This window comes from Apaloderma vittatum, unplaced genomic scaffold (assembly GCF_000703405.1).
Source record: "Apaloderma vittatum isolate BGI_N311 unplaced genomic scaffold, ASM70340v1 scaffold6422, whole genome shotgun sequence".
Lineage (NCBI taxonomy): Eukaryota > Metazoa > Chordata > Aves > Trogoniformes > Trogonidae > Apaloderma > Apaloderma vittatum.
In genome coordinates, this window is record NW_009701793.1 from 36,220 (window position 1) to 56,881 (window position 20,662).

The 20,662-nt window shown below is 38.8% G+C and overlaps 1 protein-coding gene across 1 annotated transcript in view; it reads right to left on the reverse strand.

The window, feature by feature from the left end:
- Positions 1–2,086: 2,086 nt before the first annotated feature.
- Positions 2,087–20,662, reverse strand: part of TEC (tec protein tyrosine kinase) — a 31,308-nt gene continuing 12,732 nt past the window's right edge. Inside the window, exons 2-17 of the mRNA XM_009879277.1 lie at positions 17,455–17,556; positions 16,366–16,447; positions 14,470–14,598; positions 13,482–13,522; positions 12,850–13,031; positions 11,856–11,921; positions 10,086–10,140; positions 9,854–9,933; positions 9,173–9,306; positions 7,810–7,884; positions 6,897–7,068; positions 6,514–6,730; positions 5,919–5,983; positions 4,774–4,892; positions 4,248–4,405; positions 2,087–2,286 (exon numbers count right to left, since the gene is read on the reverse strand). Of these exons, the coding sequence (XP_009877579.1) occupies positions 2,209–2,286; positions 4,248–4,405; positions 4,774–4,892; positions 5,919–5,983; positions 6,514–6,730; positions 6,897–7,068; positions 7,810–7,884; positions 9,173–9,306; positions 9,854–9,933; positions 10,086–10,140; positions 11,856–11,921; positions 12,850–13,031; positions 13,482–13,522; positions 14,470–14,598; positions 16,366–16,447; positions 17,455–17,556 (1,755 nt within the window). The 3' untranslated portion in view covers positions 2,087–2,208. The remainder of the gene's footprint in view (positions 2,287–4,247; positions 4,406–4,773; positions 4,893–5,918; positions 5,984–6,513; positions 6,731–6,896; positions 7,069–7,809; positions 7,885–9,172; positions 9,307–9,853; positions 9,934–10,085; positions 10,141–11,855; positions 11,922–12,849; positions 13,032–13,481; positions 13,523–14,469; positions 14,599–16,365; positions 16,448–17,454; positions 17,557–20,662) is intronic.

Sequence of the window (20,662 nt, forward strand, 5' to 3'; positions counted from 1 at the left end):
GCATTCATCTAAGAGCCTTGCAGTTCCTGACATCTTGAGTAAGTATCAAATGCAATGGCAGGTACGCAGACATTATCCTCCGGTACTTTGGAGAGGCAGCTGAAGGAGTTGGGTTCAAAGTGTTCACCCCGCTGAGGAAACTGCTGCCAAAACTCTGTGCCATTAGCGTGTACTTTACCATATAAATTAATGGCACATATGTAACTACTGTAAAGAAGCATGTTCAAGGCTCACTGGAAACTATTAATCTCCCACTTTTCTTATGCTTCCTTTGTGTTTTAAGGGAAACATTACTGTAGAATTCCTCGTGATGTATTGTTGAAAGTGCTGGCAACACCACACTTTGGCAGGTCTCCACTGAGTAACTGGAGTTCAAAGGAGCAGTTAGGGAAGGAAATACGAGCTTGGCTTACTTTAGATATTCCCTATTCCTTTTTCTACTGCAGGTAGAAACCCCTAGATTTTCCCATTTAACAATATGTGCTGTTGGTAGTGATTGGGTAATGATTTGGGGGTGGTTTGCATAGCTGTGATAATCTTCTGAGACTTTGTCATTAAGGAAAATGAAACAACCATTTAAACCTTTTCTGACAGCCTGTAATTTTTCAGTTGAATAGCATGAGAAAAGGAAAACATTTCTTCCAAGAAAGAGGAGGCTTCCTCCTTTTGAATATAAAGGTTTAGGCAAAGCAGCACAGAGATCTAAGCATCTCCAAAACCGATTACAAAAATACTCATATGCAACAATGACGGAATGTGTTAACTACAGTTACCTTTAATAATTCAATTGGAAACAAACTTCACAATACTCCTCTCTGCCTACTTGCAAAAAATTTTTAAAAAAAAGGTTTGGGGCAATCAATTTTCTATTACATATAGCACAAGAGCACAAGTAACAAAAGAAAAACGTGGTAGAATTACTTGGGAGATGGCTACAGCAAAACTGAAGTGCAAATACTCCTCATGTCCACTAGAACAAAGTCAGATTAATTGAAACAGGTTTCAGCAGGGCTGTGGAGACATTAGTCTCTAGCAGACAGGACAGCATATGTATTTAGTACAGAGTGTGTACACACACAGATATATACATGGACTATCATAACACCTTATTCCCATGAACAATGACTTTGTCTTACAATGCACTGACAGTAAATTATTTGTGACACATTAGTTGGTTCCAAATAGTAGTTAACGCTCAGTTTATTTACATACATATGTAGTATAACATTTTCTGTTAAGAATAGAAAGGTTAGATCATCGTATGTACAGACAACAAAAAGAAAGAGGAGACCTCTTTAAATAAACTTGAGAATTTCTTTCATTTACAAGCCCAGGTATCAAGTTGTGTATGTAAGTGAAGGTGCGACAAACTTGTGCTTGAAAATTTCAAGAGGAAAGCACACTTCTTATAAATAAATGCATGTAATTTCTATATTTACAACACATACAGCATATAAATTATCTTATAATTAATCCAAAACAAGGTACTATGGTACACTGACAGCAAGTTGTGCTGAATCTTGGACTTATTTTTTCACCAGTAACATCAAGACTAGCCATAAGAGTTCTCTGGTTGAACAAGTGGCCTAAAGTGGCTTCAGGCACACCACAGCTTGGTTCTGAAGCAAAGCTCTTTGAGTGTTACACTAACAGAAGTCTGTGCTCTTAACAACTTACCATGTGCAAATGAAAGAGGAACGTTTTGTGTTCTTGATGTGCCATAAAACACCCATTAACCAAGAAAAATAATGTTTCTGGAGAAGCTCTGGAAACATTTCAATGTCAGTAAATAGCCATTTATATACACCTTCAATTTCTAAGCATGCAAATCACTACTAATTCTACTCTGTGTAAAGAGAAACTCAGAACGTGGACTGTACGTACATGAACCCAACCCACGCAATTAGGCTCCTGGGCTTTGGCCACATTCTCTCTCTTCCTTCATAAAGAGCTCGACTTGCCATCTGTGCAACGCTGACTTCATAGACAAAATATAGGGACTGCTGGTATTGCTGAACATACTGTGCTTATTTCGCAACATCATATGTTCCCAACATCCTTGTGCTGGAGTGGATCAGATGTTACAGGCTTCCCAGGATGTTTAACAGCGTCCGGCAGCTTACAGGATCAAATTTTTAAAAAGAAATGGTGAGGCCACAGCTCTGGTAAGTGGCTTGTTTCCCGTACTTGTGCTGCTGTTGTCTTCTCTCAGAAAGCATCTTCACCCTCTGCAATGTCAATGATTGTGTGAAGCAAGTCTTCGAAAGTTGGGCGTCCTTCTGGTTTCTAAAAGTAAATACCATGCAGAGCTGTGATCACAGAGCAATCAAGTTGTGTTGATTTTCATAAATTATTTATCTTGATATCACTCAGTGTCAATGAATTTACTATTTCAGTAGATGTGACATACCAAAATGTTCCCTTGTGCGGATTTCAGATGTGTTGATTAATCTCAGTAAGTGTCACCATTTTTGGTTTTATGCTTTGAAAAAGCATAAATAGATATTGCTGAATTACGCTCTTCATATAATTCATTGTGTAGCACTGTAATTATTTATTTCCCCATCCTCACCTCCTCAAATAATTTGCTCCAATCTTCCTTTACTCAAGTCGTTTATGCTCCTAAGGAATTTGGAGTGTCATTCTCTGAAGCCTCTTTTTACTTCAAGCGTTATTTTATGGAATCCAAAATAAGACGGCATCATAGACTTATGCAATGACGAATTTCATCTACTCTGTTTTCCACACAGTTTCCTTGTGTGTTACAAAATCCTGTTTGCTTTGTGTAATTACAGCAATACACTGAGATAGTCTTCACTGACCTTGCTGACACAGTAAATTTACCATCTTCTGAATGTAACTTGCACTTTTCTTCAATTTATCAGCCTCTTTAGATTTGTACCACCTGCTGAATTTTGAATCACTAAGAAATTTCTTAAATATGAATCACTAATAAATTTCTTAAATGAGGACTCAGATACCTACGGTTAATCACATTTTAAGATTGACAATATCTTGCCATTACTTGTGTCCTGTTCATGATTTTCAAAGATCCTTTCTCTCCCACGTGATGACTGCTTAGATTTTATTGTTAATAATCCCTGATGAAATCTATAATTTTTTTAATCAATTCTTTTATGCTCATATAAATCCTATAAATACATACTAATATTCAAAGAACATTAACAAATAACATCATTATCTTCCAGGTAGTTTATTCTTCCATTTTAATGAACACTACAAACAGGTTACTGAGTACAAATAAAATTTAATGATCTGTAGTTTCCTGGCTCCTGTGAATAGCTTTTTTTGAACTACAGACGTATGTGTCATTCCACAGCCCTCCAGGGCACTGTTGTTTGTAATGTATTTTTTTCTGTATAAACCAACTACTTTGTAAGCTTTGGATCTCTACCAGTTGGTCTGATGCTCTTCTCCAAGGCAAGCATCAGACAGTATGTCAGCTTTATTACTGGAAAAAGAGCAACTTTACCCCAGCACATCCTGTGGCAAAGACTAAATAGCATTAATCATGCAGTTCTTTCCATTGCTGGTTTCCCTCATTGCTCTCTCAAAATTAGTGGCATCTCATTAAATGCATCTATCCTCTTGGACCCTTTCTAATACTACAAAAACTATTTTATACTCTTTTAGTAGATGAAGTATTAAATTTGGTTTTGCCGCCCCTTTGATTTCTGTGAAAACTGTACAGTCAATATCTTTCTGCATTAAGAGAATTAATAGTACAGTGTATTTTCATCCTTCTTTATATTTAGATTCAATTGCAAATTAAGCTATATATCCTAAATACTTTATAATCAGATAATGAAGAATTTCTTTAAAAATATTTTCAGTCATTCTGGCATGTTTCTGTAATGATCAATAAGCTGAGGCAGCGTGAAAAACAGATTCTCCTCCTCTGGGCTGTTCTGACTGAACTTGTTTACTAGCAGTATTTTTATGCAGATTAATCATGACCAGAACACATTTAACAATTATTTCATTTTGTTACTAAATGCCTTTGCATACTTGATCTGACAGTCTGTTTACTTCATTGAAATTTCCTGTGTTTTTTTCTTACCACAGCTCTAGTCCAGTTGAAAACCAAGGGGAGATCTTTGTCTTAGCAATAAACATATCAATACCTAAGAGAGCTGGATAGTCAGAATGCTGCACTAGAGATTAACTGTTGTAGTTAGATTGATCTTTTTTCAATTCAAAATACACACACAAAAATAAGTATATACCTCCTGCCAGCACTTCATCATCATTTCATACACCTGCTTACAGGCTAGTTTGGGCCGAAATAAACGATGCCCTTGGCTAACCATCGTTACCACTTCATAGTTAGAGCTTTTTTCAAAGGGCATTTTTCCTTCTGTAAATACTTCCCACATTAACACACCTGGGATAAAAAAAAGAAAAGAAAAAAGAAAAAAAGAAAAGCATTAAGAAAACAAGTAAAATAATTTCTTAAAAATATATGTTTATTTGAGCCCTAGGCTGAGGATTTCTGATAGATAAATAGTTGGAGATCCATGTTCTAGGAAGTGTTCACATGTGTCATCGCTGAAAACATCTTACTCTAGTAGTCTGGGGTTTAATAAAAAACAGTTTTAAAGGTTTCTGTGGAACTTTATGCAAGCATAAAACTGTGGCAGATGGTTTCTCTAAGCTTATTCTCAGATGTCTGAATCCTTCCCAATAACTGGAGCTTAACTGCTATTGATAAAATGTGAAAACTGTGCTTTCTTTCAATGATGAACGTCTTACCAAACGACCAGACATCTGACTTGCTGCTGAATCGGCTGTAATTAAAAACTTCTGGCGGGCACCATTTCACAGGAAATTTAGCCCCTGAGGAACTTGTATATTGATCATCAAGGACATACCTAAAAAAATAAATATTAAAAAATATATATATATCCCTCAGTCAGCCTCCAAACCTGGAAATTACAATTTAGATTTGAATATTAGAAGCTCATATTGCCACCTAATGGCCATGACGTAGCACCACACAATAAAAGTAGCTTCTCTGGGGTAGTACTAAGGTTTTAGTCAAGACCCAGTTCATTTTTCTTATGACCTCAGAGTCTTCTCTTACGACTATTAGCTACACAACACAGGTCTAGGCCACCAGCAAGTTAAAGGTCTGTATTAAGAGAGGAAACGATGCAAAACCATAAACTTCTTGCTCTGTTTCTCACCAGCCAGTCTGAATTCAGATGTTAGGGGACGTGCAAGGTCAGTACCACCAAAAAGTGGTAAAAGCCAAGAAAAGCATTGTCAAACCGTGGTGCTTTAACACCTTCCCTGTAAAGGCTGCTCCTCATCTCGTCTCACCCCCACATCACACACCTGATGTAGCACCCGTGGGTGTGAACAAGGGCAGGAAATTAACCCCTCTCCAGGTCTCAGCACCTTCTGGCACTTCAGCTAACGAGATGCAACTATGAACTATCTACCCCAAGGGGATGCCAGACTCACTGAACAGCCTCTTTCTAACATTTATTTCCCAAAATACAGATTAACAACTATTATATCTCTGCAGCATGAGCTCTACTGTCCAAGATATAAGCTCTAATACACCTCCCACATCACTACAAGATTAAAATTTGTAAGGTTTTCACAGATGCTACAGAAAGTGACTAAGAGAAAACCAATCATAGTACAGAGTCAATTCAAAGCTAAGCATCACACAGTAAGCACTAGACACACCTATTTCTCTAGATAATAAACTGTCTTAATTTTGATTTTGCAGAATCAAAATGAGTAAGGAAATCAACACATGACCACAGCATAAACAAGCTTTAAAGGCACTGGAAAAAAATTAACCAAAATACGTTCCCTAGAGAGATCAAAAAAGATCTTTTTTGCCTATAATTTTGCTGGACATGTGTTTGCACACTCAGCCATACCTTGTCATTCCAAAATCTGATACTTTGACCACTCCTGAGTCGCTCACCAAACAGTTCCTGGCAGCCTGCAAAGTGAATGGTTGGATGAAAAACTTGCAGTCTCTTGCAGACAAATTACAACAGTCTAATGAGGACTTTGTCCACGTTGCTTAGCATGTTCACCAATTTACCAAGTTCAGTGGTGTATCTTTCATTCCAGAGCATGAGAATACATGTGCTTTTGCTCTTGGTAGTACTGTTTCGACAAATGGACTATTTTGAAAAAAAAAATCACCTAGAGGAATTCACGAGTGGTGAAAATGGCACCAGTACAGAACAGAGATATGCTATTACTTCAGTTCAAATAGCTATCAACTCCTTACAAAAACTTCAGAGATTTTATTGCATTTTCTAAGGGGAGAGAAATAGCTTGTTTTTCTGTATGGGGCAGCTTTAAAGACTTGCTTAGAACCTAATCATCCAACTGAAACTACTTATAATTCACTGCAAGAATAAAAGCAGTCATTTAAAAACAGTTTGGTTGAAAAAGGAATAGGCAAGTTCAAATACAATTTTATATTTTTTTTATAGAGTGAATTGCCTAACAGTATGTTACCAGGTCTCTGTGGATAAAGCTGTTTCTCTCCAGGTACTCCATTCCCTCACATACATCTTGGCACATAGTGAGCAGGATGTCTTTACTCAGAACTCCCCGTTTTTGCCTCAGGTAATTGAGAAGGCAGCCATGCTCCATGAACTCTGTCACGATGTAAATAGGCCTCTGTTGTGTGCACACACCGTACAGCTGAACTAATTTAGGATGCGTTAGCTTCCTGAAAAGATTGAGATCGTGTTGTTATTACTTCCTCCACCCAGCGCTAGCTCTCCAGCCCACACAACTGCAAAAGTACCACCTGCCCCAAGCGTTTTATTTATAACCCATATATGGCATCAGAGGCCTAGAACTGGCAATGAAAGTGCCAGTCACACACAACTCACATCATTACTTTAGCTTCTTCAATGAAGTCTTCTTCATACATCGCACCTTCCCGAATTGCCTTGATGGCCACTTTATACTGCGCCCTCCATTTCCCAAGGCGCACTACGCCAAACAGGCCACTCCCCAGTTCTCTCATGAATGTCAGTTCTGAGGGATTAATTTCCCATTTCTCTATAAAACAAAACAAACCAGAGCCCATGACTCCTGTATTAAGGAACCCACTGAACTGGTGGTAGGTGATAAGGAAGGGGAAGGGTAACTGGATTACTAGCAAATTAGGGAATTTTAGGGAGAAAACATCTAGAATTAAGTTGAAAACTAAACACTTCTATACCTCACAAAAGAAACAAACTTTTAGGTAGACATGACCTTTAAGCAGCTCCTGACCAACACAGAATGCAAAACTCAAACTTTACTGAGGTCAGTAATTACATACTGACATTATCAGACTTGATTTCAACAAGCTGATATCATAGAAATTTGTGCCAATATGTAGCAGCTGCTCACATCACCTGATGTGCCATGCTTAAAACAGATTATTCCAAATTTTTATATATAAAAAAGCAGGCCCTCCACAAAGATCAAAGGGCCAAGGTTGAGTCAGAAGTCTGGAGGCCAAAAGCACAGCTCTTTAATAGAGCAGAGCTCAAGGTGTCCACAAAAGTGTGGAGGAAGACGCTGAACTTCCCTGGAGCACCAGTGACACATGCTGCCCCTCCTCACCCTGGCACCACACACCTACCACAAGCCATGATGCCTTTGTACACCAATCCCTTGAGCAAGGGTCTCCAAGGCACAACTTGGAGAAATGTAATTTAGAACAAGCAGTTTACAGTGCAAAATTAGGTCTTTTATTGTAGCATCTTAACATACATAAAATCATTACAAAAGATGACTATAACACACAATTACCATAGCTGAATCCTGCCGTTGTTGGTGCTCTTGTCTTCTTTGGGGTCACTGGGTAACGCAGCCTGGTAACAAGACCTGAGGTTCAACAACAATTCAAGAGACACAGTTGACTTCTGAAATAGTGCCAGGCAGCAAATCAGTCACTTGTTCACTGCAAACTTCAACACTGATTAACAATAAGCTTATTGTTATATACAGCTTTGACCATATTTTGTGCTATTGCGTTGTGTTGACTATTCAAAGTCAAGAGGTACACAGGAGCACTCCCTGCATCTAACTTATCGCATCCTCTTTACTGCTGAGAGATGAATATAGATATATGCATACATATTTGGGCTTTACAGTTATGCTGGCACAGTTATAGAAGCTTAATACCCCTTTAATAAATTGGATCAGAAAGGTTTTCTACAACTAAATGTTACTTTTGGTCATTTCTGCTTCACACATAAAACCCGCCAGTTTCACACAGGCACTTTATATATACACAAGATAAATGCTACATGCTATCTGAATATTCTTCTAAAATCTTGTCAGAACTTGATGTGATAAAAGCAATGTAGTAATTAAAAGTAGAGTACTAAAATCAGTTAAAATATGTGAAAAACGGGGTTATGGTTTTGGAGCATATTTTCTAGAAAGGCATTTTCCAGAATAGCATCAGGAAATGGTGGATCATCCGAGTTTGATTCAAATATCTGGAAAATATACCTCATAACGAAAATTAATGCACAGACTGGACTTGAAAAAAATATACTATATTAGTATCTGTGCCTAGAACCTCATTCGTAAATTCTCTCCATCCTATCATACACAGGGAGGACAACAGCCCCAGCCATAAGCTACAGAGCTGAAGAAGTGTCTAACCTTCACAAAGACTAGTCTTTAGGGATTTCCTGAAAAACACATTACTATTCTCCTCATCCATTTGCTATGTGGAAAGGTAAGTTCATTTTAAGTGGTGGTAACCTGCCGGTAAAATAAGCCAGTGCGTGGAGGATGCTCTGGGGAAATACCATCCCTGCCCATCTGCTGTAGGTTACAGGCAGCTGTTGGAAGACACTATGTGGAACTGAAGGAATGATTTTTCCTAACTTGATACAGCTGTTCTTCTGTTACTCTAGGGACAGCAACATATTTTTTATTATTTTAAAATTTTATTTTTTACATTAACTTTTCAAATTATTGCCTATATTGAAAAAAATGCAAAATACAGTATCTCATGACTTCCCTAAGAGAGAAAAAAACTACAAAAAAACCCCATCACGAAACACCCACAAAACTAAAAACCTTCATAAAGAAAAACTAAAACCACCTCACAATCCTCTTCAAATCAACTCTGACAGGAAAAATCCAATTCATCTACCTGCTGCATTATGTTTGTGATACTCAATTATTTCTGGAATGGAGTTAAAGAGATGTTTTTCTGCGAGGTAGTACTGCTTTGGTGATGTCACTGTTTCTTTTATATGGTAGTGTCTTATTCCTGATGAACCTTCCCTGGAAAAATAACAACAATAATAACGATTAGTACTAATACAATTAATTTTGTTGTGAATTTTTTTAAGGTGAGCACACTGACTGGGAAAAGAAAACTGATAGGGCCAGTGTGAGTGCCCTTTGTCACACACTTCAGGAACAACTTGAATATCAAAGCCCCCGAGTGCTGATGACTCGATTTCATCTCAGTCTTCAGATCAAGTTGAAGATTAACCTATAAAAGGTTAATTTTCAGCCTGCTGAGCTCGCTGATCCAGCTCACCACACAAGGACACAAACACTTGAGCTAGCAGGAGGGAAGAGACTAAGCTAGGTGGGAGAGCAAGACCTCCTTCCTTGGGTGGAGGTTCAGGTCTACACTGGATTAAACCAAATGTGACCTAACCATGGAGTTGAGAAGCTCACTTTAGTCACCTGTCTTTTCTATCACAACAGCCCTCATTTCTTTATTTAGCTCTCTCCTGGGCTTTCCTCCAGCCCATGGATTTGGGTACAGATGCAAATGGATTCAGACGAGATGAGGTGTGCAGCAGCCACAGAAACTCACCCTCCAAACTTTGTATAAAGGGAAACTGTATACAGGCCAGGCTGACTTGAGTCTCTCACCACAAAACCACCTTCTTTATCCTAAAACACAAGCACATTGACAGTTTTGTATAAGCAGTTTTAAGCTGTGTGTCTCTTCTACTTGTTCTGCGATTTGCCCGTGCCAAAATAAGCATTTGTTTTATTAAAAGAAGCTACTTCTTGAGAATTTCATGCAAGGCTGCTATGCTTACCTCGTTTCTGAGGAGCTGCTCTGCCTTGCTTCTGTTCAGGTTTCTGCTGTACCACCTGCAACACAACATCAGTAACCAAGCTTCTCCAAGGTGCACAATTTACATAAAATGCTTAAAAGAAAGTATTACAAAGCTAGAGATTCAATAATTTTACGGGAAGCGAAGGTCAAGAACCAAATGTTTGCTGATGTACCAAAATCAGTCTCTATTACATTGTGCATTTATCCCATAAAAAAACCCTGAAGCAAATCCTGTGAGACCCTACAGAAGCCAGTAAGGTTCAGGTAATTGAACTAATTTTCTGGCAAAAAAAAATACTTCTCCAAAGGTGTGCAAGGCTGATGACAGCAGTTGCTCTGAACAGCAGCCCGAGGGCAGGCTGGCAGCCCTGGGGAAGCAGCTGGCTGCATATGAGTCAAGCCAGCTATGGAGCTGCTATTTCATTCAATAACTTCACAGTTCAGATTATCCAGAGATGACCCACCGACTAAAGAGGAGGTTGAATTAAATGTCACGGTTGCACATCCCCAAGCTCTGTGCTGCACGGGCAGGTTAAAGCAGCCACAGAAGCACTGACATCTCCGCCAGCTGCAGAGAAAAACATTTAAAAACAAGACAGCTCACAAATGGCACAGTGCAATCATTTTGAGCTATGCTATCACAGCAGTAACTGAGCAGGGAAGTGACACAGCAGCCTCTCACCAAGTTCCGCTGCTCCAGAGATAGTGGTTTCTTGCAGTTGGTGGGTGACCCTGAGTACTACTCCGTGGACCACAGGATGACTCAGAATTACAGCCAAAGGTGGGCAAGGCACAAAGTGGCTGAGCCAGATAAGGCAGCCCAGTTCCTTCCTTCCTTTTCTGCCAGCCCCACAGCACAGCCCAGAGCACTTAGCTAGAGCCTCAGAGATGAGAACGTAAAAAAGAACAAGTAATTCCCTCAAGCCAAGCTGAAGGCAAAATCCCAGAAGAAGTTTTGCCTTCTGTCAAAACACAGCAACAGAAGCCATTCATGTCTGAGAGAGGAGTTTTGGAGCTACTAATGTATTTTTGTAAACTGGTTTTAATTGTTATTTCCTTACAGCTCTGTTTTATATAAAAGTCATGAAGTATGTCTGAAGTTCTCAGGCAAAACAGTTTATGCTGGACTGAAATTTGCACATCAAGAACAACAGGCTTGGAGACTGCAGTATTAAATTTTATCCTGATGTTCTTAACTAAGTACTTCATAATTAAACATCAGCTGGAAAAACCTTTTACAGCTGATAAGTTACATGCATACACTGGGACTTAAAGTGCACTGAGTGAGGTATTTTCTTGAAAACTAGAGCTGTCTTTCAAAATCTCTGATCTGTTGTTTACTTTGAATGATTTCCACTATTTTCTGCTCTATCTTACTGCCACACACTTTGGATAGATGTGTCACTTTAATGTTAAAGAAAACATTTAGCACACTTGTAATGGGTAGAATTTCCTTTAAAGTTTCCCTTTGTCTATCAGGGAATTGGTTTTTTTCTTTAATAGCAATAGCCTAAAACTTACCTGCTTGATGGCCATCTCACTGACTTGACTCTATGTTATAAATCACGCCAAAGATCAATGAGAAGAATCAGAATAAATATATACCTATCGGTAATATTTAAGTTTCATTTCTGATATCAGTGTTATTGTATGTAAATAGTTGCTTTCAAAGCTTTAAAAATGCATTCTCTTTCTTAAAGGCCGAGTTTTATTTTATTATCTTCCAGATTTAAATTAAGTATTCACTTACTCATATTGATCAAGGTTGTTGGACTTCTTTCCTGTTACATAGTTGCTTGGAATATATCCTTGTTTTCTAAAATAAAAAATTACATATAACATATAATCCAAGTGAAAACATGAAAAATTGCATGCCTAGAAGACAGTGTTTCATTTTGCTAATTACCAGAGGTCCCTCGCTGTCATTTATTACTGACCCATCCATACTGCTGCTGATTTTACAGAAACTAATTTTCAATGTCAATATTTCCACATTAACTTTCAGTGCACATAAAGAAGTGACACAGGCAGCAAAGGGGTCCAAGAAAACCAGCAGAAGGGGTGAAGCGTAATCCTCTGCTGTAACTTCTCTGCTTGGAGGTCCCAGTCAGTCACTAGAAATATGTTTGGAGCCTGCCACAACGTTATAACTTGCAATTACCCCTAACATACTGCAACAAGGACCTGATAAATATTGAAATATGGAAACTTTCACTCTTAAAACCATGGGGAAATTTTTTAAACTAGGGAATGTAAAGCTGTAGTCATTAAGGCATCGCACTGCAACTCTCTCATCTCATTCAAAGATTTCCTCTAATGATGCAGCTATTAAATAAAGATGATTATTCAGGTCTGTAAGTCAGAGTCTGCTGAGCTGAGTGTTAACCATATTGCTCCCTAATGAGCCATTCCCTAGGGAAGTGGGACTACTGTACCATTCTAGCAAGGTTTTACAGGCTGGCTGATCCTTTGATTGGGAAACTATAAAGCCTAACAGAAAATATAACTGGAAAAAGCTTCCAGTTCTACAACCACTTTCGCACTCAGACCCCACAATCTGTCAAGAACCACCCTTTTTAAAATGGGTTTCTATGTGGGAATAGAGATACAGGTGAGGTTCCAGGGCTGGCATCCAAAGTAGGGTATAATACAGTTATTTGTTGACACATAGTCAATATGAACTACTATAATATGGAAATAGCCCTATAAAAGTTATAAGGAAAAAATAAGGAACTTGTGATTACCCATATTTGTCTCTCGCCTTCCACCAGTGAATGTCGTTCTTCTCAATCACTGTATATTCTTCACCTTTCTCTAATCTTAAGTCATGATGTTCTGTAGGTTCAAAGTCATACATTGCTACCACTATCTCCTCCTCTTCATTGCCATTTTCTTCAACTGGAGGAACAGGTGGCGGCGGCCTTCGCTGAAAACAAGCCGACATTATCATCATCCCACCCTGCTCCATGTGTCCCACCCCACTCACTCGTACCATCGCACCAGCACAAACCAGCCAAGTACCCCAGAGGCAAAAACTAGGCTAGTTCTGGGTTGACCCAGGAGTGAGCTGTGGTGCGTGGCAGACGATTGATCACCCAGGTGCTATCCATGGGGCTGGCCCACGCTGCAGCCCCACAGCTACCAGCAAAGGGCCTTTGCTTTTTCACCACCTCTCTTCCCACCAGCAGTACAGATATAGCTAATAGATGCAGTTAAACTTCAGCGGGACATTTTTCCCATCCTGAGGCAGAGTGATGCTCACTGATGCGTACAGAAATCGATCTCTGCTCCGCGATGAGGAAAGAATCTCCGGAAATTTAAACGCTATCTCAAAAAGCAGCAATTATCTATTCAATATACTAAAGATTCTACCTACCGCGCTTTTTTCTGGCATTGGAGAAGGCAACCTCAATACATCTAGAAACAAAGCATAAGAAAGGATTTGTGTCCATCCATTTAGCTATAAGTTTAAAATCTAAAGAAAAGGTTCAAATTTCAGATAAGGTTTTAATCTCTTAATTGCCCTTCAAGATAGATTAGTAAGCAGAGACATCTCCAAACAAGCATTAGGAAAACACTGATTAAATATTCTTGTGGAAACATCCCAAATCAGCCAGCAGCCTGCACTCATCACAGATTTGGCAAGCATGTGCCACACCAGAGCATGCCACACAGACATCATCTAGTTCCTCAGATGCAGAAGTATATGAGAAATGAAAAGGGGATAAGGATGTAAAAATCATATATAAAAAAGAAGCAGTATTCTTGTCATCGTGATATTAGGTCTGCCTCTTTTAACACCTACTCTTCTAAAAAAAATAATACCCGCCCTGACCCTTCCTCGGCTAAAAAAGGCGTAAGAGTTGCATGTATGTTTTATTACTTCTCTCAGATCCAAAATTTTTTTTTCTCCTGCACCACTTTTTAATGCATGTAAAAGGTTGAGATATATGTCACGATTTACATCTTGCTAAACAAGGCCAGCCACGAGCCACTGTTTATTCTTCAAGTCTTTTAATGCAACTAGATCCACAAGTCCCTGCTATTGCCATAAGCAACACAGGAGAACAGCATAGCATGCCAATTTGACTGGGAGGTAAGCAACACCTCACAATTTCTTTTCCTACTACTGAATTTTCAGCATCCTCTAAACATTTTTCATGAGGACAATATACTAGCTTTTATATGTTTTACAAAATGAATGGAAATGAATAAACATTTTGATTTACCTTAGGTACAGTGTCAGTGATTCATTCTGCTCTATAAATTTCCCCAATATTTAGGGCATTCATGTGTGATGACAGGATCATATAAAAAAGCAAAAAAATTCCTAAACAATGTCATATGAAAACATAGGTACTTACTGTTTTCAAAAAGATTATATTTTTCACAGCCAGGTGCTAATTTTTCTGTCTGTCTGCAGCACTGATAAATTCCCTCTGTCCAGAATTTAGGATGGTATTTTATCATTATATTGCTGTTGTTCTTTATTTCTACAAGAAAAAAAAAAAGAGTATATATTAAAAGATACAAAAAAAATTTGGCAAAACCGCCATTTTCAGCACCTTTTACAAGAGGCATAATCTTCACTTGTCCTTACTTTAGTATTGCTTCTCTTAAGGACCTTGCAAGTTCACATGGAGGTAATGTAATGATAGTAAAGGATGTTTTTAGGATAATACATGATTTATTACAGAGAGTAGCCCTATGGAGGAGCACTTGAGGGTGTTGGTGGATGAAAAGCTGGATATAAACCAGCAATGTGCTCTCACAACCCAGAAAGCAAATCACAACACAAACTACATCAAAAGAAGTGTGGCCAGCACGTCAAGAGATGCAATTCTGCTGCTCTGCTCTGGGCAACTTGACCTCATTGCAGGGATGTTAGACTAGGTGGCCTTTAAGGTCCCTTCCATCCCAAAATATTCTACAATTCTATAAGAGAGTGCTACATTCCCTACCTAAATCAGCCACTCCAGCAGGGGTTTGGTGCATCCACAAAAGGAGACGCAGGCAGTCACCTGCACCCCAAAAATCAGGCTGCTGTGAAGGCACTGGGGGCTCTACCTGCCCCTCTTCTTTTTATTACTGCTGCAAATGACTGAATTTCCTCCACAAATAGTGTTCTGGAGGGAAAGATACCTGACATTTATTGCTATTCCATGGCACAATGCCTACGTGAAAGGCTCCTTACCCCCAACCTAAGGGCTTGCTGAGTTTCAGAGGTCTTGTTCTTTGGTCCTCAGCCTACAAAATTATATCTTATTATTTTACAGAGCACCTGCAATTAATGTGAGCATTTGATGGTGGTAGAAAGCATTAAGAGGCTCTCAAAAAAAAAGTCTTTACTCACTACGACAGCATTAATAAGATCAATCTCAGTGGAGGTGCCTCCTGTCTTTTGAGTGATGCCATTAACTATCTTGGATAAGCTTTCTGATGATTTACCCACTGTGCAAAAGTAAAGAGTCAAATTCTGATTGGAGCTGGATTTGCAAATCAAATTAAATCAGTCTGGCTGTTTGATGCTCTCAGTACCTGTTATCACACACTGTATACGCAAAGGATGAGCTGGCCCAATAAAAAAAATAAATCAGTGGATACATGCAACAGAAGCTCTATCACTTCATTTTTCTAGCTTGTTGTGTGTTGACACCAGTCAGCAGCTAAGCACCCACATGCCCATGTCCCCACCCAATGAGATGAGGAGAGAATAAAAAAAAACAAAAAAAAACCCAAGAGGAGAAAACTTGTGGCTTGAGATAAAACAGTTTAATAACTAAAAGAAAGGTAAAAAAATGAAGAAAAACACACCAGAAGTGATGCAAAGGCAGTCACTCACCATCTTCCACACGCAGACCAGTATCCAGCCAGTCTCTGAACAATGACCAATATGCACGCCAAAAAAACCCCACCCCAACCTCTATCTTTCTCTACCTCATTTTTTTTTTTTTATTAATGATTGCAACGTTATAAGGCCTGTAAGATCCCTTTGGCCAGTCCAGGTCTGCTGCCTCAGCTGTGTCGCCTCTTGCCCAACCCCAGCCTACTCACTGCAGGGGCAGAAGGGAAAAAAGGCAAAGCCTCCATGCTGTGCCAGCACTGTTCCGCAGCAACTGAAACACTGGTGTGTTTTCAACACTGTTTTGGTCACAAACAGCACAGAGTTAACCACAAAACACAGCACCAAGTTAACTCCAACCCAGCCAGACAGCTCAAGTAAAGCTACCTATGTATGTCAGATAAGCAATTTCCATTACCTTCTTTCAGATTTCTCACCCACTGATCTCGACTATGTGCACTTGGTGCAAAAATATAAAGTGTATTAGCATCGTATACAACCTGGAGGGACAAAAAGAAATAATCAAAATGCATTCACCTAGTAATAGTTATTTATTCATTCCTCAGGAAATAGAACAAGAAAAATTACTTGTATTTGGCAAAGTAAGTGTACTTGGGCACAAAACACAGAAACTGGGAACAGGGTTTATTATTATTATTATTAGTTTACTATTCACATTTGATGCTTTCAGTAGAATAAGGAAGGTTTTGTAACGGTATATTATCTTGAGAGCATTCCTTAAAATGTTTGATTCATGCTTTGCTTTGTTCATTTTTCACCATGTGTCTTCCAAGAACCGTTCAATTTAATTGGTAAAGCTATTTCATAATCAGGCATTCTTTGTTCCCAGCCATTTCATAACTCCTTGTCATTCTGTACTGCTCTGGGGTGATTCTTGCCTTCTTTTTCTTCACTGCTTGTGTTGGTAGAAAGCAAGTATTTACCTAGGAGAAAGGGGCTAGAGTCCCCTCTTTGGCAGAAGAATTCACCCTCACTCCAACCATTCCCTCTGTTTGTCTTCCCTCCTGCCCCCCATAAGCGTTATGTTTTCTGTGATTATTTCCATTCAGTTCACAATGGGGAAAAAAAAACCAACAAGTTTTATCTCGATCTTCTTATTCCCATATAATCTAATGGTAATTACTTTTAATGTGAAAGAATGAAGATGGAAAATGGGTTGCAAGCTAACCAGTTTTGGAGGAAGACCAGAAAAAGGCATTTTCCAGCCAAAACCCAAGCAGTGTAGGTGGGGAGGAATTAAAAAAAGCACAAGTGCATGAGGCACAGCTCCCAAGGAAGGGACTGCAGGGGGAGAAGAGCTTTCTGGGGATGAGTTTAATTCAGTGATCCTGAACAACATCCCACACCACATCCCACACATCCAGAAAATCAGAGAACAGGCTCAATATTTAGTAGTGACAGTAATTTCCAACAAGTTATGTTCAAATGGCTTGGCACTACTGAAGAGAGCACTGTAATTAATATATTTTATATAAAAGGAACATACCTGAAATGGATACTTATTTTGACAGGGAATAATACCATCACTTTTTACAACTTCTACACATTTAATCCTTGAAATATCCACAGATCCTTTTCTGTACTTTTTCTATAAAAGAAGATTTTAAAAAATACGTAAAAGAACTGATTTATCTAATTTTCTTTTTTTTTTCAGCAGCGACTTGTTACTTTCTTTTCCACTTATACTGATATTGCTTTAATTGCAGAAGTCATTTGAAAATTGAGAAAGAAGGCATGAAGATCTACACTGTTACGAAAGTGCATCTACATTGTTATGAAAGTGCAGAATACTGTAAAATTGCTTAGTAAAAAAATAACACATCTTTCTATATGAAGTTTCCAATCAGTTGTAATCATAGGTTTAATCTATTCTTCTTTAAAAACCCCAAACCTTAAGTGTAGATGAAAGAATCCCCCTTGCTGATTTTAAGTTATGATTAAGACTGGTGAGGGAAATAGGTGCCAACATGTCATCTCATCTGCTCCCTCATTCCATTGCTGAAGTACTCCCATCATTTTGTGTCTATCACTGTGTTCCACAGAGTTTCCAGAGAAATTGAGGTGCTGCACAGGCAACACAAGTTTATGTTGAGGTAAGAAACAGAAGATGGGGGTGAAACCCATCCCCGGGTCAAGCTGAGGACTGTGTTGAAGGAACTTCTTTGACCAAGGCTAGCAGAAGCCCTGAAGAACCAGATTCAAAAGCACAGACATCTGAGAAGATTTGGCTTGCCTTAACTGATAATTATTAAGATTTTAAAGGAGGAAAGGAGTGCCCACAGTGCCGTCTGAAGTAACAATGCATGGAAATACGCTGCAGTTCAGCATTCCAGAGAGGAAGCTCCGTGGAAGAACAGCCCTTAACTGGAGGTGGTGCGTGCTGGGCTTTAGTCTATGTGTAAAAGCAGGAGGTAATAACAGTGAGGTCTGCACCTAAGCCAACGTTTTTAAGGTGACTGTTCCCAAGTGAATTGTTCGAAACTTTTTTTTTTTACCTGCGGCAGAAGAAGCTAAAAATGGAAGCTCAGTGCAGAAATTTACAACATGCTCTACTATGTGACAAAGGGAAAGGGAAATGATACAATTCTGAGAGCAAAATGATGATGAATCTACAGAGACCGTATAAAGCCACCTATCACTTTTGGGAGAACCGAGTCTCTAACAGCAGAGAAAGTTTCTATTGGAATCTGGAACAAAACAAGAACGGCAGCAGCTCATGACTAGCCCTGACCTAACCCATGTCAAAAATTTTTACACTGACAGATACTGCTCACACAACATGGAAATAATTAATAATTACTGAATTATTTGAGATACTCCAATCTTTACTTGGCCGCCCTCTTCTGAGGATGCAAATTTCAGCCCAAACAGCACAAGTCCAACACAATGATAAGCAACTGAAAAAAGTCTTATAAACAGAAGCAAAGAATAACTTCAAATATAGCTGTCGCAATTCTTCCACCGTAGAAACGCAGTAGTTACAATGCATAGAAAACATGGAAGTTTGGTCAGCATATAAAATACATTTAATGCTCTGTCTCTAATGTATACTGTTAGGAAAAAAGCAGGCAGAGAACATGTGCATGAAGAATTTATGCATATTATGATCAGCATCAGGAAGAATGACAGGAACTAAGTTCAGATAAAGTTATAACTGTTGCTTAACATCAGAAAAAAGAGAAACAGAAAAAAAAAGAGGAAGCCCCAGTAAGCAACTTTTAAAACTGGGGAGAAAAGGAAGAAAAAAAAATCAGGCATTTTAGTGAATCATTAAAAAAAGTCAGATTGTAAACATTACTCTGAGCTGTATTACAAAGCTGTATCATGTTATAGTAAAAAATAAATTTGCACCAACTATACAGCCTTAGATTTTTAATCAAAACCCCCCAAATATTTAATTCTACTCTTTATTTTATGATATCTCCTTACTTGAACTTTGATTGCCTAAAGTAAACCAAACATTTGTACAAATGCCAAAACCTGAATTACTAAAGGTTACAGCACTCAGTACAGCAGCAAGTATTGTTTCTCCCTTTCCTTGTCACTGTGATAGTCCTGGAAACTTCAGTGCTGCCAGATTAGCCAGTGCAGAACAGGAGGATACAAATAAGACACCCTTTTTCACAAAGCACGGAATTCAGCACTCCAAATAATTACACTGAAGATACCTCTCCAGGTCTTTTTTACTGCACAACAATATAAAAATAAGAAGAAATGTTTGCAGCTTCTGTAATGCATTTATCTAGGTTTCTGTGTCCAGTGGGCTACTCATATATTTATTGGATCCCATCTGCTGGTTAACTGAGGTTATGCATCAGAGAGAGAAGACATGCATTGGGGGCTTTTTATCCAGAATGACAAAAGTTCCTTAGAGTAACAGTCTTTATCACTTTTTCTGAATCCCCCTCTCATTCAAGACTTGGAGTTTTTCATATCAATTCTGTCGTTCTGCAAGCACTCAAGAGGAGCACACATGTGCCAATAGAACAAAGGACAGGAATCCAGCAAGATAATCAGCTAACATCTGGGGAAAAAAATAAAGCAAACCTCCTGATAAAGTTACACTGATGTGCTGTGTGTTTCCCAAGTTGGCCCCTTTCTCAGTTCAAAGTGGCTCAGTTTGCTTCACCATGAGATGCTAAATTATGCTGACTCAAAGCTGACCCTCCTTGCAATCCAATCCAGGAAATTAAGCTTAATGTCAGAAAAGATTCTTCTGGTTTTGCAGGATTTTTTTTACTTTTTTTAAAGAAAAAATGCATATGTGAAATTAAATTCAAATGTAGTGCTCCAGACATGTATCCGATTGCATCAGAAGCGACAGTTATTAACAGCCAGAAGCCTTCAAACTGTCAGGTGCACAGCTGTGTTTTAGCTCAGCATTGCTCACTGATAGTGAGAAATTGATTTAATAAACCAGGGGGCACAAGAGCAGGAAGGAATAACTCAAGAAAAACACCAAAAAGACCACTGCAATTCCTTTCCTCTCCCTACTTTGATGATTTCCCTTTACAACAGGACATTTTGCACACCATCATGGTGTTGCATTTAATCTGCACGCCAAATGGCTTGTGGTACGCCCAGGCACACAGCGGACATGAAGTGCAGAGTCAAGGGAGAGCTCAAGCACTGAAGCAGTTTAAAAGTTGAGGTGCAGGCATGAGCCAGCCATGAGACATCCACCTACAACCACT